Source organism: Coregonus clupeaformis, chromosome 19 (assembly GCF_020615455.1).
Source record: "Coregonus clupeaformis isolate EN_2021a chromosome 19, ASM2061545v1, whole genome shotgun sequence".
Lineage (NCBI taxonomy): Eukaryota > Metazoa > Chordata > Actinopteri > Salmoniformes > Salmonidae > Coregonus > Coregonus clupeaformis.
In genome coordinates, this window is record NC_059210.1 from 42,958,908 (window position 1) to 42,985,110 (window position 26,203).

General features: G+C 45.2%; 1 protein-coding gene across 3 annotated transcripts in view; it reads right to left on the minus strand.

The window, feature by feature from the left end:
• Window positions 1-26,203, minus strand: part of LOC121531944 (FERM domain-containing protein 4A) — a 198,470-nt gene that overhangs the window by 118,436 nt on the left and 53,831 nt on the right. Inside the window, exon 1 of one of the 3 annotated variants that reach the window (XM_041837528.2) lies at window positions 195-456. The exons of the other annotated variants lie outside the window; for them this stretch is intronic. Within the exon in view, the coding sequence (XP_041693462.1) occupies window positions 195-209 (15 nt within the window). The 5' untranslated portion in view covers window positions 210-456. Of the gene's footprint in view, window positions 1-194; window positions 457-26,203 lie in introns of those variants that run through there. 3 annotated transcript variants of the gene reach the window in all.

Here is a 26,203-nt window from a genome sequence, read left to right on the forward strand (position 1 = left end):
ACCAAATTTCACCACAACACTACCAACAACCAAGCCAGCTATCCCTGCTAGTGCACCAGAACCATGGCTTTGGTTGTCTCAGGTCAGGAAGGGAACATTAGCATCATGCCAACTTAGCAAATTTGCTACATTAAAAAATATGTAATAAAACTACACTGGATAGACCATAACCTCTATTAGTCTCTGCTTCTTACCTTGACCAGAAACATGTTGTAGCGGCACAGTGTCCAGTTTCTTTCATTCTTCTCCCATTTAGGAGTCAGTGTTGGTAATGCTGCCAGAGGGAACCAGTAATCCAGTCTTAACCCTAACACTGATTACCAGTGTCCAGTCCACTGGTTCCATATGGAAATGTAGAGTTTTAGTCTATAAAATGTAACCTTCTCCCAGTCTTCTGCCATCCAGGAGAGGTAGTCTAGTGTTTCTTAGTCAGTGTTCCTCTTACTGCCACAGTGGCCGCAGTAATCCAGTGAGTGGACTAACCAACAGTGACTGACTGGCAGGCAACCTAAAGCCTCTATCAGGCCATGTTGATGACGGGTCAGTACTGGTCAGTACTGCTCAGTACCGGTCAGCTGATTTGGCGTGATCCAGTTATTCTGTTCTGCTGAGTCTGACTTACTGAGATCTGGAGAGTAGTGTGTGTGTGTGTGTGTGTGTGTGTGTCCCATAGTTTCCCTAATACAGAGACCTCTGAGGAAGTGTTGTTGTCAATATCAATATCAGCACACAGGTCTACCCCTCAACAACCTCTTCACACAGTATGGAGCAGTATGGTGTTTGGAAGGGAGAGTTAACCCTTACAAAAAAGATTGCATTTTTGAAACTGCTGTAAAAGTGCAGTAACTGTAGTCAACTGTAGTATTTTGGACGCAGTAATTGCAGAATAACTGCAGTGTACTGCAGTTGAACTGCAGTTACACTGCACTCTAACTGCAGTTACACTGCAAAATTACTGCAGTAAAAGTGCAGTAACTGCAGTCAACTCTGGCATTTTGGATGCAGTAATTGCAGAATAACTGCAGTTATACTGCACTGTACTGCAGTTATACTGCACTCTGACAGCAATCTTTTTTCATAAGGGAATGGCCTGATCTATTCCTGTCTTCAGTCTAAATCCTCTTGAGCACCTGTTAGTGTCTTGAGCCTAAAGGTATCTTACTGATAATCACACACACTGGGTAAGTAGGGGTTACAGTCTGCTGCCCTGATAGTGAAACATTTAAAAAGTTAAAACTATACTAAATGTATTCACTTCACCAAATAATTGATTAAAACACACTGTTTTGCAATGAAGGTCTACAGTAGCCTCAACAGCACTCTGTAGGCTACCAACATGGTGTAGCCAGAGGACAGCTACCTTCCATTCTCCTCTGGGTACATTGACTTCAATACAAAACCTAGGAGGCTTGTGGTTCTCACACCATTCCATAGACACAGTAATTATGACAACTTCCAGAGGATGTCCTCCAACCTATAAGAGCTCTTGCAGAATGAACTGACATGTTGTCCACCCAATCAAAGGATCAGAGGATGAATGCATAAACTACAGCTAGCTAGCACTGCAGTGCATTAAATATGGCGAGTAGTTGACTCAAAGTGAGAGAAAGACAATAGTTGAACAGTTTTGAACAAATTAGTTTATTCAAAAATGAAGGAGAAGCAAGAGAGAGAGAGAGAGAGATAGCTACAGTGCCTTCAAAAAGTATTCACACCCCTTGACATTTTCCACATTTTGTTACGTTACAGCATTATTCTAAAATGGATAATAAAAATACAAAAACTCTGCTATGTACACACAATATCCCATAATGACAAAGCAAAAACAGTTTTTTAGACATTTTTGCAAATGTATTACCTATAAAAATACCTTACTTGCATGAGTATTCAGATCCTTTGCTATGAGACTCGAAATTGAGCTCAGATGCATCCTGTTTCCAATGATCATCCTTCAGATGTTTCTACAACTTGATTGGAGTCCACCTGTGGCAAATTCAATTGATTGGACATGATTTGGAAAGGCACACACCTGTCTATATAAGGCCCCACAGTTGACAGTGCATGTCAGAGCAAAAACCAAGCCATGAGGTCGAAGGAATTGTCCGTAGAGCTCCGAGACAGGATTGTGTCAAGGCACAGATCTGGGGAAGGGTACCAAAACATTTCTGCCGCATTGAAGGTCCTGGGAGACTAGTCAGGATCGAGGCAAAGATGAACGGAACAAAGTACAGAGAGATCCTTGATGAAAACTTGCTCCAGAGCGCTCATGACCTCAGACTGGGGTGAAGGTTCACCTTCCAACAGGTTGATGACTCTAAGCACACAGCCAAGACAACGCAAGAGTGGCTTCGGGACAAGTCTCTGAATATCCTTGAGTGGCCCAGCCAGAGCCCGGACTTGAACCCAATAGAACATCTCTGGAGAGACCTGAAAATAGCTGTGCAGCGACGCTCCCCATCCAACCTGACAGAGCTTGAGAGGATCTGCAGAGAAGAATAGGAGAAACTCCCCAAATACAGGTGTGCCAAGCTTGTAGCGTCATATCCAAGAAGACTTGATGCCGTAATCACTGCCAAAGGTGCTTCAACAAAGTACTGAGTAAAGGGTCTGAATACTTATGTAAATGTGATATTTCAGTTTATATTATTTTTAAATGAGTAAACATTTCCAAAACCCTTTTTTTGCTTTATCATTATGGGGTATTGTGTGTAAAACAATTTAATCCATTTTAGAATAAGGCTGTAACGTAACAAAATGTGGAAAAAGTCAAGGGATCTGAATACTTTCCAAAGGCACTGTATCGCCTTTATTGTTGGAGGGGGAGTAGGAGGAGAGAGGTAGACGGGAAATTGCCATTGATGATGAAGTAGAACCAGGAAGTGCAGACTCACAGTGATTCTGCTGAATTATCCTCTGCAGCAATCCTTTCTCGCTCTCGCTCTGTTTATTCGTGTGTGTTTTATGTGCATGTGTGTCCGTGTGTGGCTGTGTGTTTGTCTGTTTCAGTGTGACTGTAGACGTAGGAGGCTATAGTCAAATCAAATCAATTTGTTTTAGTCTCGAAAACACAGTTTTAAGCAGGTATAAAAGGTGTAGTAACCTACCAGCTCTCACAGTCTCATATCAGAATTAGACGTTCATCCATGTTTGTAATACATCAAATTTTGAATTGATTAAGGTTTGGGTTCAGGCATTAACTCCAAATTCTTAAGGTTAGGTATTGACTCTGAATCGTTAAGGTAAGGTTTAAGGTTTGGGACAAGCTTAAAACAAAAATATCAAAAACAACTTTCTATTGCTGGATTCGAACTTGCAACCTTTGATTTGATTTATTAGGATCCCCATTAGCCGACACCAATGGTGACAGCTAGTCTTACTGGGGTCTGACATATAACGAAAAAGACATTACAGACAAAATACTTTACAATTTGAAGTGTGTGTGTGTGTGTGTGTGTGCATCTATCTGTTACAGATACATTGTTGTGTTACACATACAGTACCAGTCAAAAGTTTGGACACACCTACTCATTCAAGGATGTATTTTTATTTTTACTATTTTCTATATTGTATAATAATATTGAAGACATCAAAACTATGAAATAACACATATGGATTTCATGTAGTAACCAAAAAAGTGTTAAACAAATCAAAATATATTTTAAATTTGAGATTCTTCAAATAGCCACCCTTTGCCTTGATGACAGCTTTGCACACTCTAGGTCACATGGGGCAGAGGCATTGTGCTGTGAGGTGTTGCTTTATTTGTTATTTGAAACCAGGTTTGCTGTTCAATTGCACTGTATAAGATGGAAGGGAGTTCCATGCACTCATGACTCTGTATAATACTGTACTTTTCCTTGAATTTGTTCTGGACCTGGGGACTGTGAAAAGACACCTGGTGGCATGTCTGGTGGGGTAAGTGAGTGTGTCAGTGCTGTGTGTAAGTTGGCTATGCAAACAATTAGGAATTTCCAACACATTAATGTTTCTTATAAAAAGAAGTGACACAGTCAGTCTTTCCTTAACTCTTAGCCAAGAGAGACTGGCATGCATAGTATTAATATTAGCCCTCTGATTACAATGAAGAGCAAGACATGCGGCTCTGATCCGGGCCATCTGCAGCTTAACTAGGTCTTTCTTTGCAGCATTTGACTATATGACTGAACAATAATCAAGATAAGATAACACTAGAGCCTGCAGGATTTGCTTTGTGGAGTGTGGTGTCAAAAAAGCAGACCATCTCTTTATTATGGACAGACCTCTCCCCATCTTTACAACCATTGAATCTATATGTTTTGGCCATGACAGTTTACAATCTAAGGAAACACCAAGTTATTTAGTCTCCTCAACTTGTTCAACAGCCACACCATTAATTACCAGATTCAGCTGAGATCTAGAATTTAGGGAATGATTTGTACCAAATACAATGCTCTTAGTTTTAGAGATGTTCAGGACAAGTTTATTACTGGCCACTCATTCCAAAACAGACTGCACATTTTTGTTAAGGGTTTCAGTGACTTCATTAGCTTTGGTTGCTGATGCGTGTATGGTTGAATCATCAGCATACATGGACACACATGCTTTGTTTAATGCCAGTGGCAAATCATTGGTAAAAATAGAAAAGAGTAGAGGGCCTAGAGAACTGCCCTGCGGTGCAACACACTTTACATGTTTGACATTAGAGAAGCTTCCATTAAAGAAAACCCTCTCAGTTATATTAGATAGATAGCTCTGAATCCATGACATGGCAGTGGTTGAAAAGCTATAAAACATACGTTTTCTAAACAACAGGTTATGGTCAGGAATATCAAAGGCTGCACTGAAATCTAACAGTACAGCTCCCATAATCTCTTATTATCAATTTCTTTCAACCAATCATCAATCATTTGTGTCAGTGCAGTACATGTTGAGTGCCCTTCTCTATAAGCATGCTGAAAGTCTGTTGTTTACAGAGAAATTGGCATTGTATTTGGTCAAACACTATTTTTTCCAACAGTTTGCTAAGAGCTGGCAGCAAGCTGATAGGTCTGCTGTTAGAACCAGTAAAAGCTGCTTTACCACCCTTGGGTACCGGAATGACTTTGGCTTCCCTCCAGGCCTGAGGAGAAAGACATTCCTCTAGGCTCAGATATAAAGATATGACAGATAGGAGTGGCATGGAGTGAGCTACCATCCTCAGTAGCTTTCTAAGTTGTCAATGCTGGGAGGTTTGTCATTATTGATCGATAACAATAATTTTCCCACGTCTCCCACACTGACTTTACAAAATTCAAACTTACAATGCTTTTCTTTTGATGTATTTTTTTTAAATGCATGAGTACGATGGCTCACTGTTCGTTGTTGGCATTTCCTGCCTAATTTTGCCCACTTTGCCAATTAAGTAATCGTTAAAATCAATTATATCATTGATCTTGGCTTCATAATACAGTTTATTCTTATTTATGTTGAGTTAAGTCACATAATTTCTCAATTTGCAGTAAGTCAGCCAGTTAGATGTGCAGCCAGACTTATTAGCCACTCCTTTTGCCCCATCTCCTTCAACCATACAGTTTTTCAATTCCTCATCAATCCATGCAGCATTAACAGTTCTAACAATCAGTTTCTTAACAGGTGCATGTTTATCAATGATTGGAAGAAGCAATTTCATAAATTCATCAAGTGCAGTGTCTGGATACTACTTATTAATCACATCAGAGCAATATATATTTTTAACGTCATCCCCATAATAGTCACAGCAAAATCTTTTTTATGATCTCTTATACACTATTTTAGGTCCAGCTATTTGAACTTTGGATTTCCTAGATGTAGCCACTTTATTGTGATCACTGCATCCAATGGGTATGGATAAAGCTTTAGAACAAAGTTCTACAGTATTAGTAAAAATGTGATCAATACATTCTGGATGATCTTGTTCCTGTAGTGTTTATAAACATCCTAGTAGGATGATTAAAAACCTGAACCAGATTACAGGCACTGGTTATAGTGAGAAGCTTCCTCTTGAGTGGACAGCTTGATGAAAACCAGTCAATATTCAAGTCCCCAAGAAAGTAGACCTCTCTGTTTACATCACATACACTATCAAGCATTTCACACATATTATTTAGATACTGACTGTTAGCACTTGGTGGCCTATAGCAACACCACAAAAGAAAAGGCTTTAGATGTGCCAGGTGAATCTGCAACCACAACACTTCAATAACCCTTGACATAAGATCTTCTCTATGCATTACCGGGATATGGCTCTGAATATATTAAGCAACACCTCCCCCATAAGCATTCCTGTCTCTTCTAAAGATGTTATATCCTTGTATTGCTACTGCTGTATCATCAAATGAATTATCTAAGTGAGTATCAGAAATGGCTAATATATGAATGTTATCTGATTGCAAGTTATTGATTTCATGAACCTTATTTCTAAGGCTACATATATTAATATGGGCTTCAGCCCTTTCCTAGGTAGATTATCAGAGATAGACATAATATGGAAAAGAGCAAAGAAAGCAAGATAAATAAAATATACAGCAGTCCATCAATCAGTTGGTGGGTGTAAGTGTGTGTGTGTGCTGCGGGGTTGAAGCTACGAACCCATAGGCTTGGCTCTTTCATCCCTTCCAGGCTTTTTGGAGGGAGGGTGGACAATGAGCCTGTCATAGCAGATGTTAGCAATATCCCCACGCGCTCTGGCAGCTTTCATGGTTGGGATAAGTTATTTCCTCTTCTGGCGTACAGCTTCAGGATAGTCTTCATTGAGGAAGATGTACGTTCCTTTCAAGTTCTTGGCTCTTTCCAGAACAGATACCTTGTCCTTGAACCTCAGCAACTTGATCACTATTGGCCTGGGCCTATCACCTGGGCCGGAGGTGGGTTTTACAGTTCTGTGGGCGCGCTTGACCTCAATCTTCCTGTGGTCCATCTTCAGTTTCTCTAAGATCATTTCCCTCACAATTCTGCAATTCCATCCACAACCCTGTTGTTCAGCCTTGATTGTCCCTCGAGATAATCTGATTTCTCCATCATTGTTATCATGGATTCATATACAGAACTGATGTCCTCTCTCAATGACTTACGGATTGCTGTCATCTTGCCGTTCTCCTGTTTAAACTCATCGAGCTGACCCTGGGAGAACTACAAACGGTTCTTCAGGTCCTGGACCCCTCTGGTCAGGTAGTCCATTCTTTTATTAGGTGACTCCACCAGTAATTGGACACAACACTTGAATCTATTTTATTGTTGTTGTAACTGCTTGTAGAACTTTTTTTGTTTGTTTAAAATATCTTTCACCTGTGATAGAGAGACATCACTGTCCTCAACGGTACTCCCGCCGGCTTTGGCCTTTGTCATGGTAGCAATGTAGGTTACGCTGTTACTCCTCGCAGTTCCAGACACGGCAGCTCGCAGGGAAAATTTTAAACAACAACAACAAACAGCAGGGATCTAGACAGCCACAAGCCCTTGGCAGATGCTTAAGCCCATCCGCCATCCCCGTCCACAATGCTGAAACCTACTTCAAGGTAACAGCGCTCACTGTTGCCCCTGGTTTCCACGTCATCTCCCGACGTCTTCAGACATGGATGGACATCAAATACTGACTTGTATCACTGACTTGTATCACGGGTGACCTGGCTGGAAATGGTTGCGTGCTAGCTCCCTCAATATAGTAGTACAAAAAAATCATAAAATAATAAATAAAAAATAACAAGTAATTAGAGGAAGGTAGTAATCATAGTAATAAGACTGATTGGAACACAATAGGATATACAGTGTAAATGATGAATGTGTTATGTCAAGCAATATAAAGTATAAAGTGGGTAGTGTATTGGTCGCACAGTTGAATAAATCATATATAATAGAACAGCAGCATTAACTGTGTGTGAGTATGTGTGTTTGTGTGCGTGTGTTGATGTGTGGTTGTGTGTGTGTCTGCTTGTGTGTAAGGGTTGGATGTGTGGAAAGTCATTGCAAACAGCCTCTAATGTGCAGATATTGTCCTTTGTCCTATGAGGAGAGGAGGGTAAGGTTTCCTCTCTCCCTACCTCATCCCTACTGCAGTGGTCAGCTTTGTGTGAAGTCACACACACACACACACACACACACACACACACACACACACACACACACACACACACACACACACATACACACACACACACACACACACACACACACACACACAGACAGACAGACACCTTTGCCATCTTTTCTTACTCGGTCAGCAATAAACACTTACTCGGTCAGACTATTTTTCTCTCCCTTCTCTAACTCCTCCTCCTCCCTGAGCCCTCTCTCCCTCAACCTCCCTCCCTTCCTCCTTCTCCTCTCACCATGAGCCCTCTCCTCCTCCTCCTCCTCCTCCTCCTCCTCCTCCTCCTTCTCCTCTCACCCTGAGCCCTCTCTCCCTCAACCTCCCTCCCTTCCTCCTTCTCCTCTCACCCTGAGCCCTCTCTTCCTCCTCCTCCTCCTCCTCCTCCTCCTCCTCCTCCTCCTCCTCCTCCTCCTCCTCCTCCTCCTCTCACCCTGAGCCCTCTCTCCCTCAACCTCCCTCCCTCCACCTCTCTGTCTGCCCTATATACACGCAAGCACAACTCTCACTAGTGAGTGCGGCAGTGAGCAGACAGAGTGCGACGGAGGCATATTTCTGAGGCTGGTAGAAAGGCACCAGAGTGAGTCACACTCCTGCATTTTCTGCCCCAGTAAACTTAGCCCACTTTCTCTTTACTCTCCAATAAATACACACGAACACACACACTCAGACTTTCAGGGTAAAATAAGTACGTTGCCTGTTTTTATTACGCTAATATACAAGTTTGAACTCTGACTATGGCTAAGAAAATGCAGAATTCAGGACAGCTACATAATCCATAGCCTGGACACACACACTATCACATGCACTCTCCCTCCGACACACACACACTATCACATGCACTCTCTCTCCGACACACACACACTATCACATGCACTCTCTCTCCGGAGACACACACACTATCACATGCACTCTCCCTCCCGAGACACACACACTATCACATGCACTCTCCCACCCGAGACACACACACTATCACATGCACTCTCCCTCCCGAGACACACACACAGGCCACCCCCGACCCAAACTTGGGTCACGTGTGTTTAAATATGTGTTCAGTGGTTAAATTTTGATGAACATGTTACATATTTAATCCATATTTAGATGGGCTGGATCATAGCGGGAAATGGAGTAAACATGATGCTAACCCCAGGGGGTCCAGGGGAACATGGGAAAACAGGGTTAACACAGGAGGGAGAGAGACTGTCTGTCCCATATTCCTATCATTCCTCCATCTTTCTGCATCCTACATGGATCTGTTGGCTGTCGTACTGCCACTGCAGCCACTATTACTATCACTGTCTGAATTGACTAGAATAAACTGGACCTTCATTTTCTCCTTCAAAACTCTACCAACATCTATGTCAGGCCCACACTGCCCAGTGCCCACACCTGTACACACCTAGCAGTCATACAACACAACACCACCTTACCCAAAAATAATGAATCATTGTGATCTACCCCCCCCCCCCCCCCCAATTCAAATTATAAAGTTTGTGCACCTGTACCCCAAGCCTCCCAGCACTAAGGCTCAGTGAGGAGACACACCTGATTTACCCTGTGAGAGGATGCAGCTCCCCCTCAGTCCACAACTGAATCATCACGACATCATTGCTCCATCTCACTACTATCCATCAGCTCTACTATCCATCTCTTTCTCAAGAATGCATGTGGTAACCCAACCCAAACCCTGCTGACTGATACACCCCTCCCCACCCCAGGCAGACCACTAACTTTACCCTGCTGTACAGAAACCATTGTCCTAACGTTAACCTGCTGTTCCGAGGGCCAAAGCCCAGAGAGAAACAGGGAGAGGAGAAAGGAAGCGGACAGAGAGGCAGGGGGAAGGATGAGCCAGGAGGAACAGGGGGAAGGATGAGCCAGGAGGAACAGGGGGAAGGACGAGACAGGAGGAACAGGAGGAAGGATGAGCCAGGAGGAACAGGGGGAAGGATGAGCCAGGAGGATGAGGGGGAAGGATGAGCCAGGAGGAACAGGGGGAAGGATGAGCCAGGAGGAACAGGGGGAAGGATGAGCCAGGAGGAACAGGGGGAAGGATGAGCCAGGAGGAGGGGGAAGGATGAGCCAAGAGGAAAAGGGGGAAGGATGAGCCAGGAGGAACAGGGGGAAGGATGAGCCAGGAGAAACAGGGGGAAGGATGAGCCAGGAGGAACAGGGGGAAGGATGAGCCAGGAGGAACAGGGGGAAGGATGAGCCAGGAGGAACAGGGGGAAGGGGCCAGAGCTAGTAGGGAGGGGGGAGGTGAAGGGTTGTGTCCAGTGTCTCTCCAGTAGACAGGCCTGTCAATCTGTCACTAACACACCCTGTAATTATTATTCAACATACAGCCTGTAACATATGCGGCATACACTCTCTCTACTGCTCATCCCTCCTCTTATCTGTCCCCTCCCTCCCGTATATTTCTCATTTCTCTTTTCCTCCCTCTCTCATAGCATATGCTGCACATTGACAGCAGGGGGGGCAGGCAGAGGTCATCAATTAAACATGCAGTAGACACACACACACATACACACACGCACCTGGTTAGTTGCCGTGTCATAGAGACAGTATAATGACAGATGTGTGTATGTGTATGTGTATGTGTATGTGTGTGTGTGTGTGTGTGTGTGTGTGTGTGTGTGTGTGTGTGTGTGTGTGCATGTGTATGTATGTGTGTGTGTGTATTGGGGGAGGGATATCCAATAAAAAGCTGTGATTATTGGGGCCAAACGGGCAATCCACGGAGAGAAACAGGACCACAGCTCATTACGGAGTCTGAGCTGAATACAGAGGAATGATTCCCATTAAACAGCACACTCTACTGGTCAGCTTCTGAACTGCTGCTGAGGAGAGGACAGCCCTTCAGAGGAACAAAGACGGAAAAATATTTATACCTTGGGAAGACACAACAAGACGTACTTGAACTCAGACATCATTACAATGAAACTAAGGAATTATTATCCCATAACCTTTTGGCCCTGATGTGGGGACAACGTTGGCGATTGCCTCTGACCCAGTTTTCTCCGTAGATGTTTATTTTTTCCACATGATTATATGTGTGTATGTGTGTGTGTGTGTATGTATGTTGCAACTAACACAACAGATAATGACCTAGCATCACCGCCTCTAGGAGAGTGTGTATCACACAGCTGTATTTTAATAACTACAAACACACACAAACAACAGTAATTCACGCACGCACACACACACACGCACACAGGCGCAAACGCGCACACACACACACACACACACACACACACACACACACACACACACACACACACACACACACACACAGACATACATTAATGACCTGCAATTAACTGACAGCTGCTCACATCTGGCACACACACGGACACGCACACATAAATGTGATACATAAATGTGATATGTGCTGTGTTTAAATGTTCTACGTGGCAGTAATGAGAGAGCATAGAGAGTCACGGATACACTTAGAGACATGTAACTGCTCCTCTGAGAGGGGAATAAGCATCAATCTGGCAATTTTCATCTCATAGTGAAGACATTGTAATGGGACGGCTCCACATGCTGTAAAAACATCTAGTTGTTTCAACTAAATATTATTAAGTAACTTGTTCCACTGGCTTTTTTTTGTTTACTCAACTTTTCGGGCAAATTGTTACCTAATGTTTAGTTGGCCCAAACTTAGCTCCAACATTTAAAAAAAGAGGCACAAATTCTGTCCATTTGAAATTATGTGTTTGCTCAAATTGTCTCATATGTTCATTCAACTACAAATTATTATTTGGGAATCTTACCCCCCAAAAAAAGGCTGTGGAACTACGCTGAACAAAAATATAAATGCAACTTGTAAAGTGTTGGTCGCCTGTTTCATAAGCTGTAATAAAATATCCCAGAAATGTTCCATTGCACAAAAAGCTTATTTCTCTAAGATGTTGTGCACAAATTAGTTTACATTCCTGTTAGTGAGCATTTCTCCTTTGCCAAGATAATCTATCCATCTGACCTTTGTGGCATATGAAGAAGCTGATTAAAAAGCATGATCATTACACAGATGCAATATGCGCTGGGGTCAATAAAAGAGCACTCTAAAATGAGAGGTTTTGTCACACAACACAATGCCAGAGATGTCTCAGGTTTTGAGGGAGCGTGCAATTGGCATGCTGACTGGAGGAATAAGCACCAGAGCTGTTGCCAGAGAATTGAATGTTCATTTCTCTACCATAAGCCGCCTCCAACGTCATTTTAGAGAATTTGGCAGTACGTTCAACCGGTTTCACAACCGCAGACCACGTGTATGGCGTTGTGTGGGTGAGCGGTTTGCTGATGTCAACATTGTGAACAGGATGGGGTTATGGTATGGGCAGGCATAAGCTACGGACAACGAACACAACTGCATTTTATCAATGGCAATTAGAATGCACAGAGATATCGTGACGAGATCCTGAGGCCCATTGTGGTGCCATTCATCTGCTGACATCACCTCATCACCTCCTGGAAGCTGAAATTGTCCCAGTTCTTCCATGGCCTGCATACTCACCAGACATGTCACCCATTGAGCATGTTTGGGATGCTCTGGATTGACGTGTACGGCAGCGTGTTCCAGATCCAGCCAATGTCCAGCAACTTCACACAGCCATTGAAGAGGAGTGGGACAACATTCCACAGGCCACAATCAACAGCCAGATCAACTCTATGCGAAGGAGATGTGTTGCGCTGCATGAGGCAAATGGTGATCCATGCCCCTACCTTTTTCTTGAGGTACCTGTGACCAACATATGCATATCTGTATGAAAATGTATGCACTCACTAACTGTAAGTCGCTCTGGATAAGAGCGTCTGCTAAATGACTAAAATGTAAATGTAAAATGTATTCCTGGTCGTGTGAAATCCATAGATTTGGGCCTAATGAATTTATTTCATTTGACTGATTTCCTTATATGAACTGTAACTCAATAAAATCTTTGAAATTGTTGCGTTTATATTTTTGTTCAGTGTAGTTACACACAGTGCTTTTAACATACTATGTTTTCAACTTACATATATGACACACTTTGTCGTACATTATTATATTGTGCATGTTCATTTACCAGTAATTATTATGTCCTCACCTGGGATTTGAATTCACAACTTCTTGGTTCGCAGCATTCCAATCTTCCTGATACTCCACCATGTCTGTGTTTATAACTTATTTAACCTATATTGTTACACTTTGCACTTCAAAATACACTCAAGAAAAACTATTTTATTGATCATGGAGATTAAGGAGTAACATTAAAACAGAGTAATATGCCCTAATAACTTTATACAACTATACAGAAAAAAACAAAATTGCTTAACTAAGTAAATCAAATCAAAGATGAGACAATAGTCAGACTAACTGATAAATGATACAGACATGGTGGCGTAGTAGGACGCTCAGAATGCCATGAACCAAGAGGTTGTGAGTTCAAATCCCAAATAAGGACATACTTGAATAATAAGTACGGTATAAATGAACATGCACAATGCAATCTTGTGTGTCAAATATGTAAGTTGAAAACATTATATGTTAAAAGCACTGTAAGCACCGACAACGATGAGACAGCCTATAGGGAGGAGGTCAGAGACCTGGCCGTGTGGTGCCAGGATAACAACCTCTCCCTCAACGTGACCAAGACAAAGGAGATGATTGTGGACTACAGGAAAAAAAAGAGGACTGAGCACGCCCCCATTCTCATCGACGGGGCTGTAGTGGAACAGGTTGAGAGCTTCAAGTTCCTTGGTGTCCACATCACCAACGAACTATCATGGTCCAAACACACCAAGACAGTCGTGAAGAGGGCACGACAAAGCCTATTCCCCCTCAGGAGACTGAAAAGATTTGGCATGGGTCCTCAGATCCTCAAAAAATGGTACAGTATCTGAGCTCTGGAGTGTAAGGGAATATACAGTATCTCAATCTCATTTTCAATGACATTTTGTATAGAATCATCAGAATAGTTAGATAGAGTGAAGAGTGCTCTAAACTGTACATTACATTTCTGTGTGAATATTCCGTATCTCTATCTGAATCAAGCCCTTATGTGGTCCAGTCTGACATATCCAACTACCGGACATATCCATACCTATTAAACTATCCAGCGTTCCTGCCTCTGGAATCCTCGGAGTTCCCAAGAAGAGCAATGGGATTACAGCTGCTGGCGAGGAGTGCTAAGCATCATGGACCTCTGCATCAGAACACCCGCCGCCACGATTCCCTGATCCTCCAGCCCAACACCCACAGCTCCTCCCCTCCTCTCCTCTCCTCCTCTCCTTCCTTTTCAGGTCCAGCCCTGCAGCTAGTTTAACATCATCCTTCACATTCATAAATACTACACTATTGTGTAATAGTGAGGATGGAGAGATTCAAACTCCTCAAAGCTGTCCCCATTCAGCTCAGGATGTGATGTCAACTGCAGCAGTACATGACTGCTTTCTATTATGCATGCATGTATGCAGGAACGGTTTGGTACCAGAAAACGTCCCGGGCATTTTTGACACACCGGACCATTTTTTTCTCTCAAGGAACCCCATTATTATAACCAAATAATTATAGTTTTGTGCAAAACCCTCAATTTCAACTGGCCCAGTAGGCTAAAGATGGACCAGCCCATCTGGCATTTGTCAGAACTGCCGTATGGCCAGTCTGTCCCTGGATGTACAGTATGTATGTCCATCTGTCTGCAGTTCTCATAGGTACAGGGTAAATGTGGAAGGTAGTAGTAGAGTGTGTGTGTGTGTGTGTGTGTGTGTGTGAGAGAGTACTGTTCTGGATGTGTGTGAGATCAATTTCTCCTCTGTCTCCTTGGGCAGGAGTGTATGTAAATCATGAATTAGTCATTTGTGCACTTAAGCGTGAAAACTGCAGCTGCAAATGCAGTGTATGCTAATATCACAGTCTGCATAAGGATTAGAGTGACTGAACACTGAAAAAGGTGCACTACAGTGTGTGTTTGTGTGCATGCCACCAACTTGATTTCACCACATTAACATTGTCCGAAAAGCCCCCAAAAAACGCTAACATTCTCAGATTTGCAAAACAACATGCAATTTACATGCAATCAAGGTTAGCAACAGAGTTTCTTCTCATCAGTGTCAGGGCATTGTCACCAGGCAAAAATATCAGAGGAAAATGGACCACAAAATAATCACTCAACTGTTACATTTCCTAAAACAGTTCAGAGACATTCCAGGGGCTACAAGCTTCAAATATGCTATATTTAACAATGTCTGCCAGGAAGAGAAACCTACCTAAAATAACATTCGACTGCATTTAGAATTCTAGCAGTCCATGCATTCTGTTTGTGTGTGGGTCAGAGATTGAAGAGGACAGACGAGGGGGATGCTTCTAGTGATGACGACTGAGTGGGCAGACACAGGGTGTGTTTAAGAGTCGCAGGGGAAAGGGGGAGGGAGGCGAGAGGGAGGAAGAGCAGAGGATTTGATGAGGATGAAAGAGTGTAATGGGGTGAGGGAGGAATAGAGAGGAGTAATGGTAAATGTGGTGAGGGAAAAGACAAGAGAGGGTGAGGGAGGGAGAGAGTAGAGGATTTGATGACGAAGGGACGGCTAGAGGGAGGATGACAATAGATGATTGGTGGAAGGGGTGAAGGTTGAGTGGCAGGAGGAGAGGATGGGGCTATGGGAGAGAATTGTGTCAAAAGGAGTGGAAGATCAGAGATTAATAGGAAATTAGGTGAGAGAGAGTGAGAAGCTGCTTTCCTATGCAAGGTATAATTCTCTTTCTGAAGGTGTGTGTGTGTGTGTGTGTGTGTGTGTGTGTGTATGTAATAGCCTGTCCAGGCTATACAGACTGTGTGATAGGGTGATGTATGACACCTGCTATAAGCAGGGCTGACCTCTATTGGAGAAGTGACCCACCGGTGACAACACTAATCCACTCCTCGTTCATCAACTTTGTATGTATGTGTTTATATGCATAGTTCAGATACATGCCCAGTGACGTCTTTAAATCATTACCCCCAGCTTCCCCCACCCACCGGCACCCCCTGAACCTTCATCCCCCATCCTGAAAATAATAAAAAGCCCTAGAACTGATTGCAGCCAATAAAGCAGAACATTTGGTCACTGTGTTTCCATGACAACCTCTAACATTAAGCGGGCCATTAGTTTGCTCATTCTGTTGATCTGTGGCACACACAGAGACCTAGTAGAGATCAGAGATTGTGTGTGTGTGTGTGTGTGTGTGTGGGAGAGAGACCTGCAGTGCCATGCTGCTTCAGACAGGCCTAGTAGAGATCAGAGACACGTAGCTGCAGCATCAAACAGGTACAGACTGAGGATCACATGGCCTCCTACTGATCACAGCTCTCTCACATCACCACCACCACTACCACATTACTGTCTGCTGGTTCTCCTTTGCCTGGCACTTGGTTCCCTAAAATCATTCTAAATCAGATGCTGGTTTTAAAGAAAGAACATCCAGCAGACACTCAGGCTCCCCGAGGACCAGAGATGTCCGTCACTTCCCAGACTCTAAAACAAAATAACAAATTAGATCATAGATGACCGTCCCCACCTGCCAACCTACCTCATTTTGTCTGAGAGCAGCAGTGACCGCTGCGAGATGGAGTCTCCTGGCTCTGCCTTCAATATGGCCACCTGTCGTCTGCTCTGTCTGTCTGTTCTAACCTTCACCTGCTGCCAGTGTATGTGTGTGTCGAGGGACGTTCCACCTCTCTTGTAAGGCCAGGCCTCTCTAGATAATTTTCAAACAGGCAGCGAGGCGGCCAGCTCTATGGGGTCCTGGCATGGCCACCTACCTCTTCTCTCCTCTCCTCTCTGACCGGAACCATCCTGACTGCTGTCTGCCCTCTAATGAACCAGATGGAGGGATGGAGAAAGGGAGGAAGGAAGGAACACACACGTACACGCACACACACACACACACAAACAAACACACACAGACGTTTGCAGTAACTGGAAAAAGTTACAGTGAAACCAAAGGTAAAAGCAGTAACTACCATCACCAAGCTTTGGGCTGAAGTTTGTTAGGTTTACCTTGATATTTGTTATTGTTCTTTGCTGATACAAGTATCAAACTATATGAAACTGACAGGCACATACAAATAAATCTATGAACACAAGTTTGTGTAAAGAAAATTGTCATGGAAACGTATTCCTGTGGGTGCACCAAGCAAGAAGGCAGTAACTGCCGTCTAGAGTCAAAGGTCATGTCAGATGTCAGGGTCAAGATTAATAAATGACCACCTCATGGTAAGACAACAGATAATCACATCTCCAGTGATCAGTTTACAACACATTTGGCTGGACAATGAAAAATCATATTTCTCAGTTCCACTCTTTTTCTTGGCAGGGCAACATACATTACACACTACAGAGCGACAGAGAAGGTATGTGTGTGTACACTATAATATATAAAGTATATAGTGACTATGCCACCATAGTCTGGTGCAGATGCTGGAAGCATGTGAGTCGAACAGACAGACACATAGAGAGAGAGAGAGAGACAGAGAGAGAGAGAGAGATATACGCGGAGTGGAACAGGGGAACCCAGGAGCAGACGAGGAGACTGGGATGAAGTAACCAAGGTATTTATTGAGACACAGGGGGGAGATGGAGTGCAGGTCAGGGAAAACTGCTGGAAACCAGGTGCGGAGGCTGCGGCTGGAGCAAGGGGGGTTGAGACGGGGTGAGCAGGTCCGGAGGGAATCCAAGGGAGTAGTAGAGTGGGGAATCCAGGACAGAGTAGCAGGATGACGAGACGTGGGACTGGAGACCAGAGTCAGAGCGGGCAGAACTGTAGCGGAGAGGAAAACAGCGTCAGGAGAGGAAAACAGCGTCAGGCAAGGAAAAAAGGCACAACAGGATAACAGGATCTGAATAGTATTAAACGACTAGAACCGTAGACTGACTGAGTAGAGATTACGATCTGGCAGTGTGGAAGTGGCAGGACTGAGTATTTGTAGAGGTCTTGATTATGGAACAGGTTGCAGCTGGTGGGGATCTGCTCTGACTCCGGCACACCTGTCTCCGCCCACACAATCACACACAGAGAGAGAGAGGGAGAGAGTACTGGGGGAGTGGCGGCAGGTCAAGGAGACACAGGATGAGCAGTAGAGAGCATTGCAGAAGCAGATGTGACAGTACCCCCCTCTATCAGGGTTATCTGGGTGTGAGGTATATAAATCCCGTAAGAGGTAGGGGTCCATAATGTGACTGCGGGGCACCCAGCAGCGCTCCTCAGGCCCGTATCCCTCCCAGTCCACCAGGTACTGCTAGCCATGACCCAGACGGCGCACATCTAGAAGCCGCCGGACGGTATAGGCAGGATGGTCATCGATGAGCCATGGGGGTGGAGGAGCTGCTGCAGGAGGAGACAGGGGACTGGAGCAGACAGGTTTAATCAGGGATACGTGGAAGGTATGATGGATCCTGAGAGAGGCTGGGAGTTTCAGGCGCACCGCAGAGGGGTTAATGACACAGTCAATTTAAAAGGGACCAATGAATTGGGGGGAAGTTTCTTCGATGCCACCTTCAATGGCAGGTCCTTCGATGAGAGCCATGGGTTGTAGACTGGAGCTGAGGCCCGGCAACGGTTGGCTTGGGACTGGGTCCTGTCGGAGGCACGAATAAGGTACGGTGACAACGGCGCTGATGGTCCTGGACAGAGGGAACTGCAACCTCAACCTCTTGGGTGGGGAACAAGGGGTGTTGGTAACCCAGAGCACACTCGAAGGGTGACATACCTGACGAGGCGTTGGTGAGGGTGTTGTGGGCATATCCAACCCAGGGTAGCTGAGCGCTCCAGGAGGAAGGGTTAGCAGAAGTCATGTAGCGTAGGGCAGTCTCCATCTCTTGGTTGGCCCATTCGTTCTGGCCGTTGGTCTGGGGGTGATATCCAGAAGAAAGACTGACATTGATACCAAGAGCTGAACAGAAGGATCTCCATACCTGGGAGGTAAACTGGGGTCCTCTGTTGGAAACGATGTCAGTTGGGATGCCATGCAGACGAAACACATGGGATACTAACAGGTCCGCAGTCTCCCTTGAGGACGGGAGCTTGGAAAGGGGAATAAAGTGAGCCATTTTGGAAAACCTGTCAATAATGGTGAGGATGACGGAGTTACCGTTAGATGGGGAAGGCCAGTGATGAAGTCCAGAGCTATGTGTGACCAGGGGCAACTGGGTATGGGAAGAGGATGGAGCAGACCGGAAGTGGGTTTAGTGGAGGTTTTTTTCTGGGCACAAACCAAACAGGCTGAGACAAACTCCCGGACATCTCTCTCCATGGTGGGCCACCAAAAGCGCTGACGCAGGAAGGTGAGGATCCGGTTCATATCAGGGTGACAGGTGAGGTGGGTCGATTGGCCCCGCTGAAGAACCACTGAAGAACATCAGAGCGACCACAATCTGGGACAAACAGAGCATTACTAGGGCCGTTACCCGGGTCAGGCTGGATCTGCTGAGCCTGGTGGGTACGGGACTCGATATCCCAGGTGACGGCGGCAACGATGCAGGTGGATGGCACAATGGCTTCTGGCTCGGTACCCGTGTTGTCGGTGGTGAACTGGCGAGAGAGGGCATCAGGCTTGGTATTCCTCGAACCGGGGCGTTAAGTGAGTGTGAAATTGAATCTACCGAAGAACAAGGCCCATATGGCTTGCCGGGATGTAGGACAGGTTTTTATGGTCAGTCCACACGATGAAGGGGGTTGCAGAGCCCTCCAGCCAGTGACGCCATTCCTCCAGAGCCAGCTTAACTGCCAGGAGTTCCCGGTTTCCAATGTCAAAATTCCTCTCTGCAGGTGAGAGCTTACAGGAAAAGAATGCACATGGGAGGACCTTCTGATCTGAGGGGGAATGTTGAGACAGAACAGCACCTACCCCGGTGTCAGAGGCGTCCACCTCCACGATGAACTGGAGTTCTGGGTCAGACTGCGTAAGGACTGGAGCGGAGGTGAAGCGAAGCTTGAGTTCCAGGAATGCTGCCTATGCCGCAGGAGTACAGTGGAACGAAATGGAGGTGGAGTTGAGAGTGGTGAGAGGTGCTGCCAGACAGCTGTAGTGGCGGATGAAACGTCTGTAAAAATGTGCAAACCCCAAGAAACGCTGTAGCTGCTTCAGGTTGGAGGTCATAGGCCACTCTGTGACTGCCATGACCTTGGAGGGGTCCATACGTAACTGTCCTTGTGCAATAATATAACCCAGGAAAGACACTGTGGCAGCATGGAACTCACATTTTTCAGCTTTAACAAAAAGCTTATTCTTCAACAGCCGTTGAAGAACTTGGCGAACATGTTTCTGGTGAGCCTCAGGGTCCTTGGGAAAAATCAGGATGTCATCTAAATAGACAAAAACGAAGCATCCAATCACATCCCTCAGCATGTCATTGACTAGGTTCTGGAAAACAGCAGGGGCGTTAGTAAGACCAAAAGGCATGACCAAATACTAAAAGTGACCAAGTGGTGTGTTGAACGCAGTCTTCCACTCGTTCCCTTCTCTTATGCGGACAAGGTGGTAGGCATTCCAGAGGTCGAGTTTGCTAAACACCGTGGCACCATGGATGGGGGCAAAAGCAGAGCTGATGAGTGGCAAGGGGTGCTTGTTCTTAACAGTGATATTATTCAGCCAACGGAAGTCTACGCATGGCCTCAGTGACACATCCTTCTTCTTCACAAAGAAAAATCCAGCACCCACCGGGGAGGAAGATGGCTTGATAAGTCCTGCAGCCAGATATTCCTGGATGTACCTCTCCATAGCCTCTTGCTCGGGACGAGAGAGGTTAAACAACCGGCTACTGGGGAGAGGAGCTCCAGGCTGGAGGTCAATGACGCAGTCGTACGGCTGATGAGGCGGCAGCGACAGGGTGTGGTGCATGCTGAACACAGGAGCTAGATCGTGATACTCGGGAGGAAACTGAAGTTTCGATTATGTGGAAACTGATCTTTTCCTGGTGATTTCCAGAGTAATACAGGATGACCGGGACGGTTCTCTCACAGACACGGGTGAGGAGCTGTCCATTGAGAGCGTTGGCATCGAGGGGTGAATCCAGTGGGACAGTGTCCAGGCCCAACTGGGTAACGACACCTCGGTCCAGGAAGCTCTCGTTGGCGCTCGAATCGATGAGAGCAGACAGAGGAAAAGCCTGGCTCTGCCACACAAGGTTGCCTTCAACCAGGGGTCTGGGGGAAGATGGGCAGGCACATTTTTGGCTCAACAGTATATCCCCCGCTACTGCCGAGCCCCCCTCCTTTGCTGGACGCAGGGAACAAGTGGAGACAAAGTGACCAACCTGGCCACAGTATAGGCAGCTCCTAGCGCCGAATTGTCATTGCCTCTCCTCTGGAGAGAGACGGGCCCGGCCGAGCTGCATGGGTTCAGGATCTGGACGAGCATGGGGATAGGATGCAGTCAGAGAAGGAAGACAAGGCACTAAAGCAAATGTTATGGGACATGCAACCCTACCTACCCTCTCCCTCCGACGCTCCCGGAAACAGTTGTCGATGCGGATAGCGAGAGAGATGAGTTCATCAAGTCCATCAGGCTCATCCCTGGACACCAACTCATCCTTGAGGGTGAGCGCGTTCCGGAATGCTCCCTGAAGGGCCTCCTCATTCCAGCCGCTCTCAGTGGTGAGGATGCGGAACTCACATGCCATCTCAGCAACACTATGGGGGCCTTGGCGGAGGGACAGGAGTCGTTTAGCGGCATCCTTACCACAGACCGGGTGGTCGAAGACTTTCTTCATCTCCTCCGTGAATCTGGAGCAGGAGAAGCAGATGTGGGACTGTCTCTCCCAAATCACCGTGGCCCAGGAAAGCGCTGCTCCACGGAGGCAGCCAATCAGAAAGGAAAGTTTGGCCCATTCGCTAGCATAAGAGTAGGGCTGTTGCTCAAATACTAGTAGACATTGTACCAAAAAGGCTCTGCAGGCTCAGAGGTTGCCATCGTAACGCTCGGGAGTCGGAACAAACAGCTCCTGGAGCAGAGGAGAAGGATTTGGAACTGGTTGTGAGCTCTGGGCGAAGGGTCGGCCCTGTAGGTCAGACAGGCTCTGTGAAAACTATTTGATGTGCTCCAGAAGGGTCTTCAGGGCTTGGTCATGTTGCTCGAGTAGGGCGCCTTGGCCGACGAGGGTTTGGTGGAGAGTAGCAGAGTCTGCTGGGTTCAACTCTTTGGCCAGATCGTACTGTTACGCGGAATGGAACAGCGGAACCCAAGAGCAGACTCAGACGAGGAGACTGGGATGAAGTAACCAAGGTATTTATTGAGACACAGGGGGGAGATGGAGTGCAGGTCAGGGGAAACTGCTGGAAACCAGGTGCGGAGGCTGCGGCTGGAGCGAGGGGGGTTGAGAAAGGGTGAGCAGGTCCGGAGGGAATCCAAGGGAGTAATAGAGTGGGGAATCCAGGACAGAGTAGCAGGATGACGAGACGTGGGACTGGAGACAGGGACCAGAGTCAGAGCGGGCAGAACTGTAGCGGAGAGGAAAACAGCGTCAGGAGAGGAAAACAGCGTCAGGCATGGAAAAAAGGCACAACAGGATAACAGGATCTGAGTAGTAACAAACGTCTAGAACCGTAGACTGACTGAGCAGGGATTACGATCTGGCAGTGTGGAAGTGGCAGGACTGAGTATTTGTAGAGGTTTTGATTATGGAACAGGTTGCAGCTGGTGGGGATCTGCTCTGACTCCAGCACACCTGTCTCCGCCCACACAATCACACACACACAGAGAGAGAGAGGGAGAGGTAGAGGGTACTGGGGGAGTGGCGTCAGGTCAAGGAGACACAGGATGAGCAGTAGAGGGCGTTGTAGGAGCAGATGTGACAGAGAGAGAGAGAGAGAGAGAGAGAGAGAGAGAGAGAGAGAGAGAGAGAGAGAGAGAGAGAGAGAGAGAGAGAGAGAGAGAGAGAGAGAGAGAGAGAGAGAGAGAGAGAGAGAGAGAGAGAGAGAGAGAGAGAGGGAGAGAGTGTCCCCAAAAAGACTAAAATAATGATTTTCCAGAGAAGATCCAGATCTCAGGGAATTAGACCAAAGTTCTCAATTGGTACAACATATATAGAGTACTGCACACACTACAATTACTTAGGTTTAAAAATAAGCTCAACTGGACACCTTAATGATGCAGTGAATTAACTGAGAGAGAAAGCACGCAGGGCATTCTACGCCATTAAAAAACAAATTCTAATTGAAATACCTATTAAAATTAGGCTAAAACGAATTTAATGTGTCATTGAACCAATTGCACTTAATGGCAGCGAGGTGTGGGGTCCACTTGCAATACAAGATTTCACCAAATGGGACGAACACCCCATTGAAACCCTGCATGCAGAGTTCTGTAAGATTCTCCTACATGTCCAGAGGAAAACTATAAACAATGCATGCAGGGCAGAATTAGGCCAATATCCACTAATAATAAAAACTCAAAAAATAGCAATTAAGTTTTGGAAACATCTCAAATACAGTAACCCACTCTCATATCATTACCAAGCCCTGCAATGTCAAGAGCTGAGAAAAGAAAAGAGTCCCCTCAGCTGGTCCTGGGGCTGAGTTCACAAACCTGTCTACTAACACACTGAAGCCTCAGGACCAGAACATCCAATCAATCAGAATAAACCAAATTAAACCAAAAAACACAGTCAAAACAAAACGACATTGCTTATTGGGAAACACAAGCACAAGCACAAAGTAAAATGTAGTGCTATCTGGCTCTAAATCGACAGTACACCGTGGCTAACTATTTGACCATGGTTACTGATCAAAACCTTAGAAAAACCTTGACAAAGTACATGCTCAGTTTGCACAGCCTTGCCATTGAGAAGGGTAGACACAGGAAAACCTGGCTCCCTGTAGAGAAAAGGCTGTGCAACCATTGCACCACAGCAGGACCTGAGACGGCGCTGCATTTCCTGACAAAATGTCAAAAATTTTAAACAATTAGAGAGTGTCATTTCCCCAAATTTGAAACAGTTTTTCAAGGTTTCAAAGACCTCTCTGATGAAAATAGACTACCCATCCTGTTGGGGGAGGACGCAGAGAGCTGTGGGTTGGCAGCGCACTACTTTGCCATAAGATGAGGGACAGTGTCTGACAGACCAACCAACCTGCACGTCCTCTATATTGTTATTGTTCAATGGTTATTTTGACCCTTGGTTATTGTTGCTACTGTTGTCCTTTTTACAATATTGATTATTATTATTTTAATTATGTTAATAGTGTAAATATGCAAACAAGCTTTGGCAATATGCACATTGTTCCGTCATGCCAAAAAAAGCAAATTGAATTGAATTGAATTGAATTGAGAGAGAGAGAGAGAGAGAGAGAGAGAGAGAGAGAGAGAGAGAGAGAGAGAGAGAGAGAGAGAGAGAGAGAGAGAGAGAGAGAGAGAGAGAGAGAGAGAGAGAGAGAGAGAGAGAGAGAGAGAATTAAATAAAGAGTGCAATACAGAATATTGAAATGAGATGCTTTATAACAATGTATATGTTCCAAGTATTTTTCTGGCTCCAATTGTAAGCAGTGAATGCAACATCAAATCCTTCCATTACTGCAAATACTGGTGGAATTCTCATATCTATAGTTCCAGTGACATCGTCCAGTTTGTGTGTGTGTGTGTGTGAGAGTGTGTGTGTGTTCTGAACTCTGCATAGCTACAGTTGAAGTTGGAAGTTTACATACACTTAGGTTGGAGTCATTAAAACCCATTTTTCAACCACTCCACAAAATTCTTGTTAACAAACTATAGTTTTGGCAAGTCGGTTAGGACATCTACTTTGTGCATGACAAAAGTAATTTTTCCAACAATTGTTTACAGACAGATTATTACACTTATAATTTACTCTATCACAATTCCAGTGGGTCAGAAGTTTACATACACTAAGTTGACTGTGCCTTAAACAGCTTGGAAAATCCCAGAAAATGATGTCATGGCTTTAGAAGCTTCTGATAGGCTAATTGACATCATTTGAGTCAATTGGAGGCATACCTGTGGATGTATTTCAAGGCCTACCTTCAAACTCAGTGCCTCTTTGCTTGACATCATGGGAAAGAAGACCTCAGAAAGAAAATTGTAGACCTCCACTAGTCTGGTTCATCCTTGGGAGCAATTTCCAAACGCCTGAAGGTACCACTTTCATCTGTACAAACAATAGTACGCAAGTATAAACACCATGGGACCACGCAGCCGTCATACCGCTCAGGAAGGAGACGCATTCTGTCCCCTAGAGATGAACGTACTTTGGTGCGAAAAGTGCAAATCAATCCCAGAACAACAGCAAAGGACGTTGTGAAGATGCTGGAGGAAACAGGTACAAAAGTATCTATATCCACAGTAAAACTAGTCCTATATCAACATAACCTGAAAGGCCGCTCAGCAAGGAAGAAGCCACTGCTCCACAATTGTCATAAAAAAGCCAGACTACGGTTTGCAACTGCACATGGGGACAATGATCGTACCTTTTGGAGAAATGTCCTCTGGTCTGATGAAACAAAAATAGAACTGTTTGGCCATAATGACCATCGTTATGTTTGGAGGAAAAAGGGGCAGGCTTGCAAGCTGAAAAACACCATCCCAACCGTGAAGCACGGGGGTGGCAGCATCATGCTGTGGGGGTGCTTTGCTGCAGGAGGGACTGGTGCACTTCACAAAATAGATGGCATCATGAGGAAGGAAAATTATGTGGATATATTGAAGCAACATCTCAAGACATCAGTCAGGAAGTTAAAGCTTGGTCGCAAATGGGTCTTCCAAATGGACAATGACCCCAAGCATACTTCCAAAGTTGTGGCAAAATGGCTTAAGGACAACAAAGTCAAGGTATTGGAGTGGCCATCACAAAGCCCTGACCTCAATCCTATAGAAAATGTGTGGGCAGAACTGAAAAAGCGTGTGCGAGCAAGGAGCCCTACAAACCTGACTCACTTACACCAGCTCTGTCAGGAGGAATGGGCCAAAATTCACCCAACTTATTGTGGGAAGCTTGTGGAAGGCTACCCGAAACGTTTGACCCAAGTTTAACAATTTAAAGGCAATGCTACCAAATACTAATTGAGTGTATGTAAACTTCTGACCCATTGGGAATGTGATGAAAGAAATAAAAGCTTAAATAAATAATTCTCTCTACTATTATTCTGACATTTCA